The sequence below is a fragment of the Oncorhynchus mykiss genome, chromosome 12 (genome assembly GCF_013265735.2).
Source record: "Oncorhynchus mykiss isolate Arlee chromosome 12, USDA_OmykA_1.1, whole genome shotgun sequence".
Lineage (NCBI taxonomy): Eukaryota > Metazoa > Chordata > Actinopteri > Salmoniformes > Salmonidae > Oncorhynchus > Oncorhynchus mykiss.
Window position 1 is genome coordinate 2,718,758 of NC_048576.1, and position 20,798 is coordinate 2,739,555.

At 42.4% G+C, this 20,798-nt stretch overlaps 1 protein-coding gene across 1 annotated transcript in view; it reads left to right on the plus strand.

Moving 5' to 3' along the window:
• The window catches only part of cntfr (ciliary neurotrophic factor receptor), a 515,148-nt gene that overhangs the window by 186,174 nt on the left and 308,176 nt on the right, over positions 1 to 20,798 (plus strand). The window contains exon 2 of the mRNA XM_036936729.1: positions 4,697 to 4,778. Coding sequence (XP_036792624.1) covers positions 4,697 to 4,778 — 82 coding nt within the window. The remainder of the gene's footprint in view (positions 1 to 4,696; positions 4,779 to 20,798) is intronic.

The window sequence follows — 20,798 nt, forward strand, 5'->3', positions numbered from 1 at the left end:
ATCAGACTATTGGAGAGTTCTGTCAGTTGAACACAAATCAGACTATTGGAGAGTTCTGTCAGTTGAAGACTAGTCTGACTATTGGAGAGTTCTGTCAGTTGAAGACTAATCAGACTATTGGAGTGTTCTGTCAGTTGAAGACTAATCAGACTATTGGAGAGTTCTGTCAGTTGAACACAAATCAGACTATTGGAGAGTTCTGTCAGTTGAAGACTAGTCTGACTATTGGAGAGTTCTGTCAGTTGAAGACTAATCAGACTATTGGAGTGTTCTGTCAGTTGAAGACTAATCAGACTATTGGAGAGTTCTGTCAGTTGAACACAAATCAGACTATTGGAGAGTTCTGTCAGTTGAACACAAATCAGACTATTGGAGAGTTCTGTCAGTTGAAGACTAGTCTGACTATTGGAGAGTTCTGTCAGTTGAAGACTAATCAGACTATTGGAGTGTTCTGTCAGTTGAAGACTAATCAGACTATTGGAGTGTTCTGTCAGTTGAAGACTAATCAGACTATTGGAGAGTTCTGTCAGTTGAAGACTAATCAGACTATTGGAGAGTTCTGTCAGTTGAAGACTAGTCTGACTATTGGAGTGTTCTGTCAGTTGAAGACTAATCAGACTATTGGAGTGTTATGTCAGTTGAAGACTAATCAGACTATTGGAGAGTTCTGTCAGTTGAACACAAATCAGACTATTGGAGTGTTATGTCAGTTCAAGACTGACCAGGGCCAGTTCCAGGGTCAGTTCCAGGGTCAGTGGCAGGGTCCTTGCCAGGGTCACGGTCAGTTCCAGGGTCAGTTCCAGGGTCAGTTCCAGGGTCAGTTCCAGGGTCAGTGGCAGGGTCAGGGTCAGTGCCAGGGTCACGGTCAGTTCCAGAGTCAGATCCAGGGCCAGTTTCAGGGTCAGTGAGACTGGAGATGTAGCGGTGTAGAACGCTTTCAGAGGAAGATGTAAACATAGACTGTATGGAGAGATGTATACAAATACTGTTATATGACTGGACTTCATAACACATCCCTACAGCTGTAGTGTGTCCCAAATGGCACCATTTCCCCACTTCTTTGACCAGGGCCCATAGGGGATAGGTGGCGGTTTGGAATGCAGCTTTCTTGGCTGGAGTTGGTAGCAGTTCCTAATGCTCAGCCAAACATCCCAAACTGTAGCTACCACATGAGAGCCTGCCTTCCGTACGGGAACAGTCAGACACATCCATCCCCTCTCACAGAGTGTTATTTCTATCAGTTGAAGGCAGGAAGACAGGCAGCATAAACCTGTGTTTGTCTTCCAGATGGGCGGGAGGGGGATAAAACTGGGCTGTCAGTGAAATATTCCTCCCTTCCTCTCCTCCTCTCATCCTTCTATTCTGTGATGCATCATACCAAAACATATCCCTGCACAATTCAATGGGATTTCCAATTTAAATGCAAATTTCCACTGGACTTCACAAAGAGAAGCAGGAAACCATTCAATACAGCAATGAATTATACATTTTAATTAACCAGCCAACACGCCTATTCAGCTTCTAGGAGAAATAAGAAATGAATAAATAAATATGAGGTCCTAAATGTGTGGATAAGAAGGAGGATTCTGAGGCTGAGTGGGGATGCTGAGAGCCAGAGGCCACCATTAAGTAAAATATTCTCAGCTGCCACATATCTAGAGTATTGTTCCTGCTTTGATGAGCTAAATACCACTTCTAGACTGACAAAGAGAGAGAGAGAAGCAGACAGAATATGTCCTAAATGACATCCTATTTCTTATATAGAGCCTTATGGGCTCTGGTCTAAAGTAGTGCACTATATAGGGAATAGGGCTCCATAGGGCCCTGGTCTAAAGTAGTGCACTATATAGGGAATAGGGCTCCATAGGGCTCTGGTCTAAAGTAGTGCACTATATAGGGAATAGGGTTCCATAGGGCCCTGGTCTAAAGTAGTGTACTCTATAAGGAATACGGTTCCATAGGGCTCTGGTCTAAAGTAGTGCACTATATAGGGAATAGGGTTCCCTTTTGGACTCTGACAGAGCCAGGCAAACAGGGAGATGTGGATTGGATAGAGCTGACTGGGGATGCAGTTTTAATTTCACCCCGTCATTCGCTTTCTAATTCTGTAAAGATGAAATAAGTACGAGGTGTCAATCACCATGACGGTACGGAGTCTCAGAAGGTTTTCATTCAGGATCTTCCACCAAGTTGTTTGAACCAGAACTGGGTTTTGGAATTAATTGAAATATAAGGGATTTAATTTCCATTCAGAAGAGATTGATGGCACGCTGCATCCCAAATGGCACCCTATTCCCTATATAGTACACTACTTTAGACCAGAGCCCTATGGAACCCTATTCCCTATATGTAGTCCACTACTTTAGACCAGAGCTCTATGGAACCCTATTCCCTATATAGTCCACTACTTTAGACCAGAGCCCTATAGAACCCTATTCCCTATATAGTACACTACTTTAGACCAGAACCATATAGAACCCTATTCCCTATATAGTACACTACTTTAGACCAGAGCTCTATGGAACCCTATTCCCTATATAGTGTACTACTTTAGACCAGAGCCCTATGGAACCCTATTCCCTATATTGTCCACTACTTTAGACCAGAGCCCTATGGAACCCTATTCCCTATATAGTGCACTACTTTAGACCAGAGCTCTATGGAACCCTATTCCCTATATAGTGTACTACTTTAGACCAGAGCCCTATAGAACCCTATTCCCTATATATAGTGCACTACATTAGACCAGAGCCCTATATAACCCTATTCCTATATAGTACACTACTTTAGACCAGAGCCCTATGGAACCCTATTCCCTATGTAGTGCACTACTTTAGACCAGAACCCTATAGAACCCTATTCCTATATAGTGCACTACTTTAGACATGAGCCCTATAGAACCCTCTTCCCTATATTGTGCACCACTTTAGACCAGAGCAAATAGTGCACTATATAGGGAATAGGGTGGCATTTGGGATACATCCCTAAGGTAGAACTGGTCAGATCATTATAGGAACAGGAAGTAGAAAGGCCGAACTCCTGGTCTGTTTCATATGACTTTGTAGTCAAATTGAGCAGAGTAACACTGTTCTTCTGCAGACTGGATGAGGCCCTAATGATTGCAGTGTTATGGTAACTCAGGTGGGAAATGGAAGCAGTTTGAATCACGTTAGTACCTTGCAAAAGCATTGAACTAGAGAATACATTTCCTGTGATTTAAAATCCTCTACCCGTCTCCATTAATGTTGTCTTTACATAAACAGCTGAGAAACTTTTTGGGATTTCAAGTACAATCAGAATCAGGGTTGGGGTCATTCCATTTCAATTTCTGTCAATTCAGAAAGAAAACCAAAGTCCTATTCCAATAATAATGTGTCCTCGTTGAAAAGCATTGGAGAGAATTGGAATTTCAGTGTACTTCTTGGAATTGACTGAAAATAAAATGGAATTGAGCCCAACCCTGACCAGACTAATGTTCCCATTTCAATGCACATCTTCCCATTGTGTTCGCACTGCTTTGTTTTGTTCTGCTGTCAGACATGGTAGCTGTAGTAAAGTGTTTCCAGGTCTGATGTGGACCGTCTCGGTGGTAGAGCTTCCGTTCCTCATTGTAATGATTAAACAAACCAATTAAAAGGCAGACTAACTAAATGGAGCACAAAGATATATACACACAAAATCTTTCCCTCAGCCATTACATGCGGAAACGGTCAGAAAAGTTGGGGGACTGGGGCACAGTGTGTGTGACGTTTGTTTAATATATATATATATAAAGTAGAATAATATTCTCAAATCTTTGGTGTTGTTTTAAACTTGAAATGGTTATTTAATATTGTAAACCCTCCCACCAGTTCTAAAAGCAACAGATTGATAGTCCAAACTTTGATCTTGCTTCAATGGGAGATCTCATGAAAGGAGCGGTTGATGTTACTACTCCTTTAAAAAGCTTCAATGGGAGATCTCATGAAAGGAAGAGAACAGTAGGAATGTGTCTTTATGAAGAGACAGGAACTGTTATGATATAGCTGAGTCTAACAAAATAGCCCATCATTTGTGTAAGTGCTGTGCTTGTTGAATGTCCTTCCCTATAAGCGTGTTGAAAGCATGTTGTCAATTGTTTACTGTAAAATAGCATTGTAGTTGGTCAGTTTACTAAGGGTTGGTGACGGGCTGATTGGTTGGCTATTTGAGCCAGTAAAGGGGTCTTTACTATTCTTAGGTAGTGGAATGACTTTAGCTTTCCTCCAGGCCTGAGGGGGCACACTTTCTAGTAGAGACAATATAATCCACTATTATCCTCAGTCATTTTCCATCCAAGGTGTCAGACCACGGTGGCTTGTCATTGTTGATAGACATCAATAATTTGTTCACCTCTTCCACAATGAAATGGAAGAGGTGAACAAATGAATTCAAAATTACAATTATTGTCTTTCATAATTTCATCAAATATAATTGGAGGTGAAGTGTCAGCGTTTGTTGAAGGCATGTCACGCCTAAGTTTGCTTAGCCCTGTAGTCATGTAGAGTGTTAGCCCTGAGAGAAAATGAGAGAAGCAAGGAGAGAAAGAGAGAGAGAGAGAAGCACGGAGAGAGAGGTAGTGACAGATTGAATGATTGAGCAAGGCAGAGAGAGATTGAAAGGGGGCGATAGAGATGGAGAGAGAGACTGACATTCTCCTCTGTGTCTATTTCTCTAGATGGCCAACACCGTAACGTCGATGTGCTGTGTGGTGCTAGCTGCTGTGGTGGTGGCGTACGCTCAGAGACGCAGCCAAACAGGTAAGACCCAACGCTGTAATACGACAACCCTCCGCTCTTATCCCACCCCTCGTACTGTGTTCTATGTTCTACTGTGAGCTCAGAGCCTGCTCTCTCTCTGCCACCTGTCCATGGAGACTTGGTGGGAGATGCATAGCCTCTCTCTCTCTCTCTCTCTCTCTCTCTCTCTCTCTCTCTCTCTCTCTCCTTCTCCCTCTCTCTCTCTCTCCTTCTCTCTATCTCCTTCGCTCTCTCTCTCTCCTTCTCCCTCTCTCTCTCTCCTTCTCTCTCTCCTTCTCTCTCTCTCCCTCTCCCTCTCCCTCTCTCATCTCATGCCTCTGTGCACTCTCAGGTTGTGGTGGTGTTTGTGTCAGGAGCTGAGAGCAGAGATAACTAGAGGTAACACAGTGAGAGGGCGACAGACATACCGTGCTGAGTCGTCTCTCACCTGTCTCTCTGCGTACACCTCTTCTCCCTCTCTTCTCCTCCTTCACAGCCCTCACTCATTCTACACCTCCTCCCCACCCAAAAGTAGTCCACTATATAGGGAATATGGTACTATTAGGGAGGTAGCCTTTAATTTTTCCAGTCACAGATATAACCCACTTTAACATAGAACAGCAATACAAGGAGCTGGAGATCTATAATATCTATAGCTAAAGTACATTCGTAAAGTATTCACACCGCAAGACTTTTCCACGTTTTTGTTTTCGTTACAGCCTTATTTTAATAAATACCCTGATCAATCTACACACAATACCCCAAAATGACAAAGCAGAAAATACAAGTATTCAGACCCTTCGCTATGAGACTCAAAATTGAGCTCTGTTGCATCCTGTTTTCATTGATCATCCTTGAGATGTTACTACAATTTGATTGGAGTCCACATATGGTAAATTCAATTGATTGGACATGATTTGGGAAGGCACAAACCTGGCTAGCGTTATGGTGTTAGCTGCTGGGGATCCTGATAAAATGTTTTAAAAAAATACAAAAATCTCCACAGAGGAACTCTGGAGCTCTGTCAGAGTGACTATCACGTCCCTGACCAAGGCCCTTGTCTCCCGATTGCTCAGTTTGGCCGGGCGGTCAGCTCTTGGAAAAGTCTTGGTGGTTCCAAACTTCTTCCATTTAAGAATGATGGAGGCCACTGTGTTCTTGGGGACATTCAATGCTGCAGAAATATTTTGGTACCCTTCCACAGAGCTGTGCCTCAACACAATCCTGTCTCAGATCTCTACGGACAATTGCATCGGCCTCATGGCTTGGTCTATGCTCTGACATGCACTGTCAACTGTGGGACCTTATATAGATAGTCTTCCTCGTGTCCAACACCAACTACAAGACATTACAAACAACCACAAATCAAGACTTCACAAACATTCAACAAGTAGACAATACAGATAATTAAAATACTTGACAGGAAACACATTTAACATTCAGTTGATACTTTCTATTTCCTGTCTAGTCACATGGTCTATCACGTTAGATGTTCTTTCTATTTCCTGTCCAGTCATATGGTCTATCACATTAGATGTTCTTTCTATTTCCTGTCTAGTCATATGGTCTATCACATTAGATGTTCTTTCTATTTCCTGTCCAGTCGTATGGTCTATCACATTAGATGTTCTTTCTATTTCCTGTCCAGTCGTATGGTCTATCACATTAGATGTTCTTTCTATTTCCTGTCCAGTCGTATGGTCTATCACATTAGATGTTCTTTCTATTTCCTGTCTAGTCATATGGTCTATCACATTAGATGTTCTTTCTATTTCCTGTCTAGTCATATGGTCTGTCACATTAGATGTTCTTTCAATTTCCTGTCCAGTCATATGGTCTGTCACATTAGATGTTCTTTCTATTTCCTGTCCAGTCATATGGTCTGTCACATTAGATGTTCTTTCTATTTCCTGTCTAGTCATATGGTCTATCACATTAGATGTTCTTTCTATTTCCTGTCTAGTCATATGGTCTGTCACATTAGATGTTCTTTCTATTTCCTGTCTAGTCATATGGTCTGTCACATTAGATGTTCTTTCAATTTCCTGTCCAGTCATATGGTCTGTCACATTAGATGTTCTTTCTATTTCCTGTCCAGTCATATGGTCTGTCACATTAGATGTTCTTTCTATTTCCTGTCTAGTCATATGGTCTATCACATTAGATGTTCTTTCTATTTCCTGTCTAGTCATATGGTCTGTCACATTAGATGTTCTTTCTATTTCCTGTCCAGTCATATGGTCTGTCACATTAGATGTTCTTTCTATTTCCTGTCTAGTCATATGGTCTATCACATTAGATGTTCTGTCTATTTCCTGTCTAGTCATATGGTCTGTCACATTAGATGTTCATTCTATTTCCTGTCTAGTCATATGGTCCATCACATTAGTTGTTCTTTCTATTTCCTGTCTAGTCATTTGGTCTATCACATTAGATGTTCTTTCTATTTCCTGTCCAGTCATATGGTCTGTCACATTAGATGTTCTTTCTATTTCCTGTCTAGTCATATGGTCTAACACATTAGATGTTCTTTCTATTTCCTGTCTAGTCATATGGTCTATCACATTAGATGTTCTTTTAGTTTTTTCTTGAAGGTGGATTTAAATATGGATTGGTAAAGAGTTCCATTCAGCTATGGCTCTATATAAAACTGTAGACTTCAGCGATTTGTCCTTGGCTTGGGTTGTCTTAGTTGCCCTGAATTTGCCTGTCTGGTTAGGTGGTTATGCGTGTTGCTAGTATGTACTAACTGGCCAGAAAAATACTGTGTTTTTTTGTAAAATAAAACATCCATAAAGATAATCACAAGACTTGATAGTAATCTGATTTCAACATGAAGTCATGAGAGATTCTGATGCATTTGGATAATATTCATTCGGATAGAACAATGAAGAGGTAATCTACCAGCCCTGTTTTGAGCAATGAAGAGGTAATCTACCAGCCCTGTTTTGAGCAATGAAGAGCTAATCTACCAGCCCTTTTTTGAGGCATTTGGAGATTTTTATATCTTTCTTTGCTGCAGATGACCATATAACCAGACAGTACTCTAAGTGTGATAGGACCAGGGATTGACCATATAACTGGACAGTACTCTAAGTGTGATAGGACCAGGGATTGACCATATAACTAGACAGTACTCTCAGTGTGATAGGACCAGGGATTGAATCACCTGATTCAGTGTGATAGATGTTACATATTCTGAATATTTTATTGTAACAGCAAATCCCTTATTAATAACAATATGTGTTATTGTGTTCTGACCATGATAAACCTGCATCCAACATGACGCCTAGTATTTTACGTTTTTCACTGCCTCTACATTCAATCTATTCATCAACAAATGCAATTGGGGGTCATCAGCAAGCATCTGTCCTGAACCAAATTCAACAACTTTCATTTTAGAAATGTTCAACACCAATTTGTTCAAGCCACTCATACACTATTCTTAGTTCACTGCTCAGTACATCTGTTAGCTCATTACATTCTGGTGCTGCACTGTACATTGTAGAATCATCAGCATACATGACCACTCTTGCTTTGTTCATTACTGAAGGTAAATCATTAGTAAAGATTGAGTAGAGAAGTGGTCCTATGGAACTTCCTTGAGGAACACCACAGTGTATATCTTTACTGTTTGAAAAGCTACCATTAAATAACACGTCTTGCCTTCTCCTGGATATATAGCTTTCCATCCTGGATAGAGCTGCAGACTTAAAACCATACCATTTGAGTTTACCTAGTAACAGTTCATGATCAATTGCAGCCCTGAAATCAACAAAGACTGCACCAACGAAACAGGAGAACCTTCCAGAAGGACAACCATCTCTGCAGCACTCCACCAATCCGGCCTTTAAGGTAGAGTGGCCAGACGGAAGCTGCTCCTCTGTAAAAGGCACATGACAGCCCGCATTGACTTTGCCAAAAGGCAACTAAAAGACTCTCAGACTATGAGAAACAAGATTTGAATAATTAATTATTTGGCCTGAATGCCAAGCATCACGTCTGGAGAAAACCTGGCACCATCCCTAATGTGAAGCATGGTGGTGACAGCATCATGCTGTGGGGAAGTTTTTCATTGGCAGGGACATGGAGACTAGTCAGGATCAAGGGAAAGATGAACGGAGCAAAGTACAGAGAGATCCTTAATGAAAACCATCTCTAGAGCGCTCAGTACCTTAGACTAAAGGTTCACCTTCCTACAGGACAACGACCCTAAGCATACAACCAAGACAGCAAAGCCAAGACAACGTAGGAGTAGGAGACAGCGTAGGAGTAGGAGACAACGTAGGAGATCTAACATCTCTGGAGAGACCTGAATATAGCTGTGCAGCGACGCTTCCCATCCATCCAAATACAGGCGTGCCAAGCTTGTAGCGTCATACCCAAGAAGGGTTCGAGGTAGTAATCACTGCCAAAGATGCTTCAACAAAGTATTGAGTAAAGGGTCTGAATACTTATGTAAATGTGATATTTCAGTTTTAATTTTTGATAAATTTGCAAAAATGTAGAAAAACCTGTGTTATCTTTGCGGTTATAGGATATTGTGTGTAGATTGAGTATTTTTTTAAATACATTTTAGAATTAGGCTGCAATGTAAATTTTTTTTGGGAAAAAGTCAAGAGTCTGAATACTTTCCGATTGAACTGTATACTAACTGTTGATAGTGGAGGACATTGGAAATCTATATAACCGATGTCCTGTTGATCATGAACGACAGGTATGCCATTCTATTGTCAACCTGGACTCAGGGGTAGACGTAACATAGACGTAACATAAATACGTCACGTTTCTCATGGTATATATTCATTGGTGGACGCCCATCATCCATGTCATATGACATGTTACAGATTACAATTCATATGACATGTTACGAATTGTAAATGTTACACTGTTACGAATTTGCAAACATACTGTATGATATGATATGTTACGGATTCCAATTTGTTAGCTAGGTGGCTAACACCAATGTTTGCTAGGTGGCTAATGGTAGCTAGGCTAGAGGTTAAGGTTAGCGTTAAAGTTAGGGTTAAGGTTAGGGTTAGGGTTAGGGTTAAGGTTAAGGTTAGGGTTAAGGTTGGGGTTAGGGTTAAGGTTAGGGTTAAGGTTGGGGTTAGGGTTAAGGTTAGGGTTAAGGTTGGGGTTAGGGTTAGGGTTAAGGTTAAGGTTAAGGTTAAGGTTAGGGTTAAGGTTGGGGTTAGGGTTAGGGTTAAGGTTAAGGTTGGGGTTAGGAGTTAACTCAAAGGGTTCAGGTTAGGGGAAGGGTTAGCTAACACGCTAAGTAGTCGCAAAATTGTCCGTGATCAGATTCAAACGCACAAACATTGGGTTGCTAGACATTTGCATTATACGCAAAACCAAACACCATACATTCATTTTTTGCCATGAGTAAGCTTCCGTCTTGTCTAACCATACCAATCGTAATATATCAAACTAATTTGAGTGATATTGTAGGAAGGTCAAACTACGAATCAACATCTGTCAGCATGGTATCAGTCTGTTATACTGAATCAACATCTGTCAGCATGGTATCAGTCTGATATACTGAATCAACATCTGTCAGCATGGTATCAGTCTGTTATACTGAATCAACATCTGTCAGCATGGTATCAGTCTGTTATACTGAATCAACATCTGTCAGCATGGTATCAGTCTGATGTACTGAATCAACATCTGTCAGCATGGTATGAGTCTGATATATCCCTTTTTATGACCAAATGTTTCTTCTTAATGGCAAAATGTGTTTTTCTCACCAGCCAAATGTTTGTTTTTGTGGCACAGTGGTTAAGGGCGTTGTACTGCAGCGGCAGCTGTGCCACCAGAGACTCTGGGTTCGTGTCCAGGCTCTGTCGCAACCGGCCGCGACCGGGAGGTCTGTGGGGCGATGCACAATTGGCCCAGCGTCGTCCGGGTTAGGGAGGGCTTAGCTGGTAGGGATATCCTTGTCTCATCGCACACCAGCGACTCCTGTGGCGGGCCGGGCGCAGTGCACGCTAACCAAGGTTGCCAGGTGCATGAAGTTTCCTCCGACACATTGGTGTGGCTGGCTTCTGGGTTGGATGCGCCCGCTGTGTTAAGAAGGGTTAGGGTTAGGGTTAGTGCGGCTTGGTTGGGTTGTGTATCGGAGGGCACATGACTTTCAACCTTCGTCTCTCCCGAGCCCGAATGGGAGTTGTAGCGATGAGACAAGATAGTAGCTGCTAAAACAATTGGGTACCACGAAATTGGGGAGAAAAAAAAGGGGTAAAAAAAAGAAAAAAAAAGAAGAGTTTTTCCCACCAGCTGTAATTGTCTTATACTGGCCTGAGTATTAATCTCCAAGAATTTAAACTGGTTTAATTATCACAACTATTTGTTGGCTAAACACGGACATGAATAGCATGTGTCTCTGTGGTTGTCTCTTCCTAGCCACATGAGGTGTTGTCATGGCTGCTGGGATGGAGGCAATTATAATGCAGTGTTAAAATGACCCTTAGCCAAGCAGCCACATTATGAAGTAGTTTTAACTTTAAGATTGTATGAAGTATAAATGAAATATACAAATACTAACTTTATAAAGACTTGGGGCCTGGTAGAGTGCCAAAGAACTTGTAAGAAGATATAATCTGGACACCATCAGGCCATTCAGATGTTCTGAGAGGAACCCAATGGTGTCACTGTAATTATTATTAACGGCTCTACATAAATACACGTTAATATTTCTAGCAAAAAATCCTTAAATCAAATCAAATGTCAAATCAAATGTATGTATCTAAGACCTCTTCTTAGATCAGCTGATATCTCAAAATGTTGTACATTACATTTCCATATCATCATTAAACATTTAGTAACTCCTCTACAGCCTGCATTGTTTCAGAAAAAACATGTAGATAGATGCAAGCTACTGTAGATTCAAGCTACTGTAGATTCAAGCTACTGTAGATTCAAGCTACTGTAGATTCAAGCTACTGTAGATTCAAGCGACTGTAGATTCAAGCTACTGTAGATTCAAGCGACTGTAGATACAAGCAACTGTAATAATGCACTGTAATAATCTATACTGTAGATACACAAGAGAGAAACTTACTAAAACAAATATACTTTGTTCTTGTCATGTTCTCTTCAGTGCTGAAGAGGGTGTGGCCTGGTTGGTACTGAACTGAAGAGGGTGTGGTTTTGTACTGAAGAGGGTGTGGCCTGGTTGGTTCAGTCCTGAAGAGGGTGTGGCCTGGTTGGTTCAGTACTGAAGAAGGTGTGGCCTGGTTGGTACCGAACTGAAGAGGGTGTGGTCTTGTTGGTTTTGTACTGAAGAGGGTGTGGCCTGTTTGGTTCAGTACTGAAGAGGGTGTGGCCTGGTTGGTTCTGTACTGAAGAGGGTGTGTGGTCTGGTTCAGTACTGAAGAGGGTGTGGCCTGGTTGGTTCTGTACTGAAGAGGGTGTGGTCTGGTTGGTTCAGTACTGAAGAGGGTGTGGCCTGGTTGGTTCAGTCCTGAAGAGGGTGTGGCCTGGTTGGTTCAGTACTGAAGAGGGTGTGGCCTGGTTGGTACTGAGCTGAATAGGGTGTGGCCTGGTTGGTTCAGTACTGAAGAGGGTGTGGCCTGGTTGGTTCAGTCCTGAAGAGGGTGTGGCCTGGTTGGTTCAGTACTGAAGAGGGTGTGGCCTGGTTGGTTCAGTACTGAAGAGGGTGTGGCCTGGTTGGTTCAGTCCTGAAGAGGGTGTGGCCTGGTTAGTTCAGTACTGTAGAGGGTGTGGCCTGGTTGGTTCTGTACTGAAGAGGGTGTGGCTTGGTTGGTTCTGTACTGAAGAGGGTGTGTGGTCTGGTTCAGTACTGAAGAGGGTGTGGCCTGGTTGGTTCTGTACTGAAGAGGGTGTGGTCTGGTTGGTTCAGTACTGAAGAGGGTGTGGCCTGGTTGGTTCAGTCCTGAAGAGGGTGTGGCCTGGTTGGTTCAGTACTGAAGAGGGTGTGGCCTGGTTGGTACTGAGCTGAATAGGGTGTGGCCTGGTTGGTTCAGTACTGAAGAGGGTGTGGCCTGGTTGGTTCAGTCCTGAAGAGGGTGTGGCCTGGTTGGTTCAGTACTGAAGAGGGTGTGGCCTGGTTGGTTCAGTACTGAAGAGGGTGTGGCCTGGTTGGTTCAGTCCTGAAGAGGGTGTGGCCTGGTTAGTTCAGTACTGTAGAGGGTGTGGCCTGGTTGGTTCTGTACTGAAGAGGGTGTGGCTTGGTTGGTTCTGTACTGAAGAGGGTGTGTGGTCTGGTTCAGTACGGATGAGGGTGTGGCCTGGTTGGTTCTGTACTGAAGAGGGTGTGGTCTGTTTGGTTCAGTACTGAAGAGGTTGTGGCCTGGTTGGTTCTGTACTGAAGAGGGTGTGTGACTCAGATGTGTCCCAAATGAACAGTAATCGGAGCGGTTGACTCTGTCTTGTCTGATATCCTGCTGCTCCTGGGATTAAACTCCACATGTGGCCCTGGGAAGAACGCAGTAATGCAACAACGCTGTAATCTGAGATTACCAGAGTTGACAGATACTCCTCTGATGTGGTCTGGTTGGCATCTGTCATGATGAAAAGCAAAGCCTTAGATCCTCTGATGTAATCTGATGGTCTCAGGGAATATTGGGTTTGAGAGAGAACGTGACAGAGTGCACTGCCTGGGTGACTGTTGGATATCTTTGTGGTGTAGCGCTGATTTTTTAAATGTGTTTAACCTTTATTTAACCTTTATTTAACCTTTATTTAACCTTTATTTAACCAGGCAAGTCAGTTAAGAACAAATTCTTATTTTCAATGACGGCCTAGGAACAGTGGGTTAACTGCCTGTTCAGGGGCAGAATGTCAGCTCAGGGATTTGAATTTGCAAACCTCCGGTAACTAGTCCAACGCTCTAACCACTAGGCTACCCTGCCGCCCCAGTTGTCCTGTATGTGTGTGTAGTTCTTGGTGTGTGTGAGGCACGTGCATGGTTCACGGCGAGGCCCCATTTAAGGATTCAGGTGCTTGACAGGTTAATACTGTCAGCAGCCTCTCTTCAGACAGATCCGACAGACACAGACATCACACCTCTTCGACCACTGCATATATAGAAGCAAAACACTGTTTATAGTCAGTGTCAGGATCTAAGGGGAAGAACTCAGACTCCCTGAATGTCTTGCCTGCAGCCCAAATGGCACCCTACTCCCAGCAATAGTATGTAATGCGCACTAGAGGAGTGCACTATAGATAGATTAGGGTGATAGTATCCCCATTCTAAGCAAAGTGTTATCGATGGTTTCTCAACAACAAATTAACAAACTTAAATTATCAACCGGATATTTTATCTTCTTGAACAAAAGTCTTAATATCCCAATGACAACAACATTCATCCTCCTGTTCTACTGGTAAGAGAGAGATAAACAGAGGAGGACACAAGTTGGGCGAGGAGAGAGACGGACGGATCCATTAATCCTGAGCTCTGATTGGTTCTTAATTGGACCAATGGGCTAGAGTTCCGGGCCATGGCTGATAGCATCGCCCAGTAAATGGGCTCTGTTACAATCACAGAAATGGAGGACTACTGGCTGACTGACTGGTACAATCATAGAAATGGAGGCCTACTGGCTGACTGACTGGTACAATCATAGTAATGGAGGCCTACTGGCTGACTGACTGTTACAATCATAGAAATGGAGGCCTACTGGCTGACTGACTGGTACAATCACAGAAATGGAGGCCTACTGGCTGACTGACTGGTACAATCATAGAAATGGAGGCCTACTGGCTGACTGACTGGTACAATCACAGAAATGGAGGCCTACTGGCTGACTGACTGGTACAATCACAGAAATGGAGGCCTACTGGCTGACTGACTGTTACAATCATAGAAATGGAGGCCTACTGGCTGACCGACTGTTACAATCATAGAAATGGAGGCCTACTGTTTGACTGACTGTTACAATCACAGAAATGGAGGCCTACTGGTTGACTGACTGGTCGCGATGTGGATCTCTCAGTGTCTCTTTGTCTCTGTGAGTCCTAAATTGCTCCCTGTTCCTAATATTTATTTGTTTATCTTATTTTTATTTCACCTTTATTTAACCAGGGAGGCCAGTTGAGAACAAGTTCTCATTTACAACTGCGACCTGGCCAAGATAAAGCATAGCAGTGTGAACAGACAACACAGAGTTACACATGGAATAAACAATTAACAAGTCAATAACACAGTAGAAAAAAAAGAGAGTATATATACATTGTGTGCAAAAGGCATGAGGAGGTAGGCGAATAATTACAATTTTGCAGATTAACACTGGAGTGATAAATGATCAGATGGTGATGTGCAGGTAGAGATACTGGTGTGCGAAAGAGCAGAAAAGTAAATAAATATAAACAGTATGGGGATGAGGTAGGTAAAATTGGGTGGGCTATTTACCAATAGACTATGTACAGCTGCAGCGATCGGTTAGCTGCTCAGATAGCAGATGTTTGAAGTTGGTGAGGGAGATAAAAGTCTCCAACTTCAGCGATTTTTGCAATTTGTTCCAGTCACAGGCAGCAGAGAACTGGAACGAAAGGCGGCCAAATGAGGTGTTGGCTTTAGGGATGATCAGTGAGATACACCTGCTGGAGCGCGTGCTACGGGTGGGTGTTGCCATCGAGACCAGTGAACTGAGATAATGCGGAGCTTTACCTAGCATGGACTTGTAGATGACCTGGAGCCAGTGGGTCTGGCGACGAATATGTAGCGAGGGCCAGCCGACTAGAGCATGCAGGTCGCAGTGGTGGATGGTATAAGGTGCTTTAGTAACAAAACGGATGGCACTGTGATAAACTGCATCCAGTTTGCTGAGTAGAGTATTGGAAGCTATTTTGTAGATGACATCCCAAAGTCGAGGATCGGTAGGATAGTCAGTTTTACTAGGGTAAGTTTGGCGGCGTGAGTGAAGGAGGCTTTGTTTCGGAATAGAAAGCCGACTCTAGATTTGATTTTAGATTAGAGATGTTTGATTGGAGATGTTTGATATGAGTCTGGAAGGAGAGTTTACAGTCTAGCCAGACACCTAGGTACTTATAGATGTCCACATATTCTAGGTCGGAACCATCCAGGGTGGTGATGCTAGTCGTGTACTACTGTTGACCAGATCTTTAACCAGATACCGTACAGTGAAACATGGTTGGGCAGATACATATGAATTGAGTTTGTAACCTTGTAACTACCAGTAAGACAGAAAATTGGCTTGGTCCTGTTTACGTTGTTCTGTCAGTCATGCACTGAATGATCAATATTTTTGACCTGCTGACAGTCAGTGTTCTGTACCAGGGACACCTCACAGTCAGTCATGTGTTAGTGTTCTGTACCCGGGACACCTCACAGTCAGTCATGTGTTAGTGTTCTGTACCCGGGACACCTCACAGTCAGTCATGTGTTAGTGTTCTGTACCCGGGACACCTCACAGTCAGTCATGTGTTAGTGTTCTGTACCCGGGACACCTCACAGTCAGTCATGTGTTCATATTCTGTACCCGGGACACCTCACAGTCAGTCGTGTGTTCGTGTTCTAGCTGGTTTTCTGTCAGTCATGTGTTAGTGTTCTGTACCCGGACACCTCACAGCCAGTCATATGTTAGTGTTCTAGCTGGTCTTCAGTCAGTCATGTGTTAGTTGGTGTTATAGTGTGTGTGTATGTGTCTGTTAATGAGTGATAACATGGTAACATGGTGTCTTAATGTCCACCTCAGTCCTCTAACAGGAAGTAGAAATCTCTGGGAAAATGATTACAAGACGTAGAGGGATGGAAGAAAGGACGTACGTAAAAACATAGAGAGGTGAAATATTACAACCAAATCAAATCCAATGTTATTGGTCACATGCGTCGAATCCAACAGGTGTAGTAGACCTTCCAGGGAAATGCTGAATACAACAGGTGTAGTAGACCTCACAGTGAAATGCTGAATCCAACAGGTGTAGTAGACCTCACAGTGAAATGCTGAATACAACAGGTGTAGTAGACCTTCCAGTGAAATGCTGAATACAACAGGTGTAGTAGACATTCCAGTGAAATGCTGAATACAACAGGTGTAGTAGACCTTACAGTGAAATGCTGAATACAACAGGTGTAGTAGACCTTACAGTGAAATGCTGAATACAACAGGTGTAGTAGACCTTACAGTGAAATGCTGAATACAACAGGTGTAGTAGACCTTCCAGGGAAATGCTGAATACAACAGGTGTAGTAGACCTTCCAGTGAAATGCTGAATCCAACAGGTGTAGTAGACCTCACAGTGAAATGCTGAATCCAACAGGTGTAGTAGACCTCACAGTGAAATGCTGAATACAACAGGTGTAGTAGACCTTCCAGTGAAATGCTGAATACAACAGGTGTAGTAGACATTCCAGTGAAATGCTGAATACAACAGGTGTAGTAGACCTTACAGTGAAATGCTGAATACAACAGGTGTAGTAGACCTTACAGTGAAATGCTGAATACAACAGGTGTAGTAGACCTTACAGTGAAATGCTGAATACAACAGGTGTAGTAGACCTTCCAGGGAAATGCTGAATACAACAGGTGTAGTAGACCTTCCAGTGAAATGCTGAATCCAACAGGTGTAGTAGACCTCACAGTGAAATGCTGAATCCAACAGGTGTAGTAGACCTCACAGTGAAATGCTGAATACAACAGGTGTAGTAGACCTTCCAGTGAAATGCTGAATACAACAGGTGTAGTAGACATTCCAGTGAAATGCTGAATACAACAGGTGTAGTAGACCTTACAGTGAAATGCTGAATACAACAGGTGTAGTAGACCTTACAGTGAAATGCTGAATACAACAGTTGTAGTAGACCTTACAGTGAAATGCTGAATACAACAGTTGTAGTAGACCTTACAGTGAAATGCTGAATACAACAGGTGTAGTAGACCTTACAGTGAAATGCTGAATACAACAGTTGTAGTAGACCTTACAGTGAAATGCTGAATACAACAGGTGTAGTAGACCTTACAGTGAAATGCTGAATACAACAGTTGTAGTAGACCTTACAGTGAAATGCTGAATACAACAGGTGTAGTAGACCTTACAGTGAAATGCTGAATACAACAGGTGTAGTAGACCTTACAGTGAAATGCTGAATACAACAGGTGTAGTAGACCTTCCAGTGAAATGCTGAATACAACAGGTGTCGTAGACCTTCCAGTGAAATGCTGAATACAACAGGTGTAGTAGACCTTCCAGTGAAATGCTGAATACAACAGGTGTAGTAGACCTTACAGTGAAATGCTGAATACAACAGGTGTACTAGACCTCAAAGTGAAATGCTGAATACAACAGTTGTAGTAGACCTTACAGTGAAATGCTGAATACAACAGGTGTAGTAGACCTTACAGTGAAATGCTGAATACAACAGTTGTAGTAGACCTTACAGTGAAATGCTGAATACAACAGGTGTAGTAGACCTTACAGGGAAATGCTGAATACAACAGGTGTAGTAGACCTTACAAGGAAATGCTGAATACAACAGGTGTAGTAGACCTTAGAGTGAAATGCTGAATACAACAGGTGTAGTAGACCTTACAGTGAAATGCTGAATACAACAGGTGTAGTAGACCTTACAGTGAAATGCTGAATACAACAGGTGTAGTAGACCTTACAGTGAAATGCTGAATACAACAGGTGTAGTAGACCTTACAGTGAAATGCTGAATACAACAGGTGTAGTAGACCTTCCAGGGAAATGCTGAATACAACAGGTGTAGTAGACCTTCCAGTGAAATGCTGAATCCAACAGGTGTAGTAGACCTCACAGTGAAATGCTGAATCCAACAGGTGTAGTAGACCTCACAGTGAAATGCTGAATACAACAGGTGTAGTAGACCTTCCAGTGAAATGCTGAATACAACAGGTGTAGTAGACATTCCAGTGAAATGCTGAATACAACAGGTGTAGTAGACCTTACAGTGAAATGCTGAATACAACAGGTGTAGTAGACCTTACAGTGAAATGCTGAATACAACAGGTGTAGTAGACCTTACAGTGAAATGCTGAATACAACAGGTGTAGTAGACCTTCCAGGGAAATGCTGAATACAACAGGTGTAGTAGACCTTCCAGTGAAATGCTGAATCCAACAGGTGTAGTAGACCTCACAGTGAAATGCTGAATCCAACAGGTGTAGTAGACCTCACAGTGAAATGCTGAATACAACAGGTGTAGTAGACCTTCCAGTGAAATGCTGAATACAACAGGTGTAGTAGACATTCCAGTGAAATGCTGAATACAACAGGTGTAGTAGACCTTACAGTGAAATGCTGAATACAACAGGTGTAGTAGACCTTACAGTGAAATGCTGAATACAACAGTTGTAGTAGACCTTACAGTGAAATGCTGAATACAACAGTTGTAGTAGACCTTACAGTGAAATGCTGAATACAACAGGTGTAGTAGACCTTACAGTGAAATGCTGAATACAACAGTTGTAGTAGACCTTACAGTGAAATGCTGAATACAACAGGTGTAGTAGACCTTACAGTGAAATGCTGAATACAACAGTTGTAGTAGACCTTACAGTGAAATGCTGAATACAACAGGTGTAGTAGACCTTACAGTGAAATGCTGAATACAACAGGTGTAGTAGACCTTACAGTGAAATGCTGAATACAACAGGTGTAGTAGACCTTCCAGTGAAATGCTGAATACAACAGGTGTCGTAGACCTTCCAGTGAAATGCTGAATACAACAGGTGTAGTAGACCTTCCAGTGAAATGCTGAATACAACAGGTGTAGTAGACCTTACAGTGAAATGCTGAATACAACAGGTGTACTAGACCTCAAAGTGAAATGCTGAATACAACAGTTGTAGTAGACCTTACAGTGAAATGCTGAATACAACAGGTGTAGTAGACCTTACAGTGAAATGCTGAATACAACAGTTGTAGTAGACCTTACAGTGAAATGCTGAATACAACAGGTGTAGTAGACCTTACAGGGAAATGCTGAATACAACAGGTGTAGTAGACCTTACAAGGAAATGCTGAATACAACAGGTGTAGTAGACCTTAGAGTGAAATGCTGAATACAACAGGTGTAGTAGACCTTACAGTGAAATGCTGAATACAACAGGTGTAGTAGACCTTACAGTGAAATGCTGAATACAACAGGTGTAGTAGACCTTACAGTGAAATGCTGAATACAACAGGTGTAGTAGACCTCACAGTGAAATGCTGAATACAACAGGTGTAGTAGAACTTACAGTGAAATGCTTAATACAACAGGTGTAGTAGACCTCACAGTGAAATGCTGAATACAACAGGTGTAGTAGACCTTACAGTGAAATGCTGAATACAACAGGTGTAGTAGACCTTACAGTGAAATGCTGAATACAACAGGTGTAGTAGACCTTACAGTGAAATGCTGAATACAACAGGTGTAGTAGAACTTACAGTGAAATGCTGAATACAACAGGTGTAGCAGACCTTACAGTGAAATGCTGAATACAACAGGTGTAGCAGACCTTACAGTGAAATGCTGAATACAACAGGTGTAGTAGACCTTACAGTGAAATGCTGAATACAACAGGTGTAGTAGACCCCACAGTGAAATGCTGAATCCAACAGGTGTAGTATACCTTACAGTGAAATGCTGAATACAACAGGTGTAGTAGACCTTACAGTGAAATGCTGAATACAACAGGTGTAGCAGACCTTACAGTGAAATGCTGAATACAACAGGTGTAGTAGACCTTACAGTGAAATGCTGAATACAACAGGTGTCGTAGACCTTACAGTGAAATGCTGAATACAACAGGTGTAGCAGACCTTACAGTGAAATGCTGAATACAACAGGTGTAGTAGACCTTACAGTGAAATGCTGAATTCAACAGGTGCAGTAGACCTTACAGTGAAATGCTGAATACAACAGGTGTAGTAGACCTTACAGTGAAATGCTGAATACAACAGGTGTAGTAGACCTTACAGTGAAATGCTGAATACAACAGGTGTAGTAGACCTCACAGTGAAATGCTGAATACAACAGGTGTAGTAGACCTGACAGTGAAATGCTGAATTCAACAGGTGCAGTAGACCCTACAGTGAAATGCTGAATAC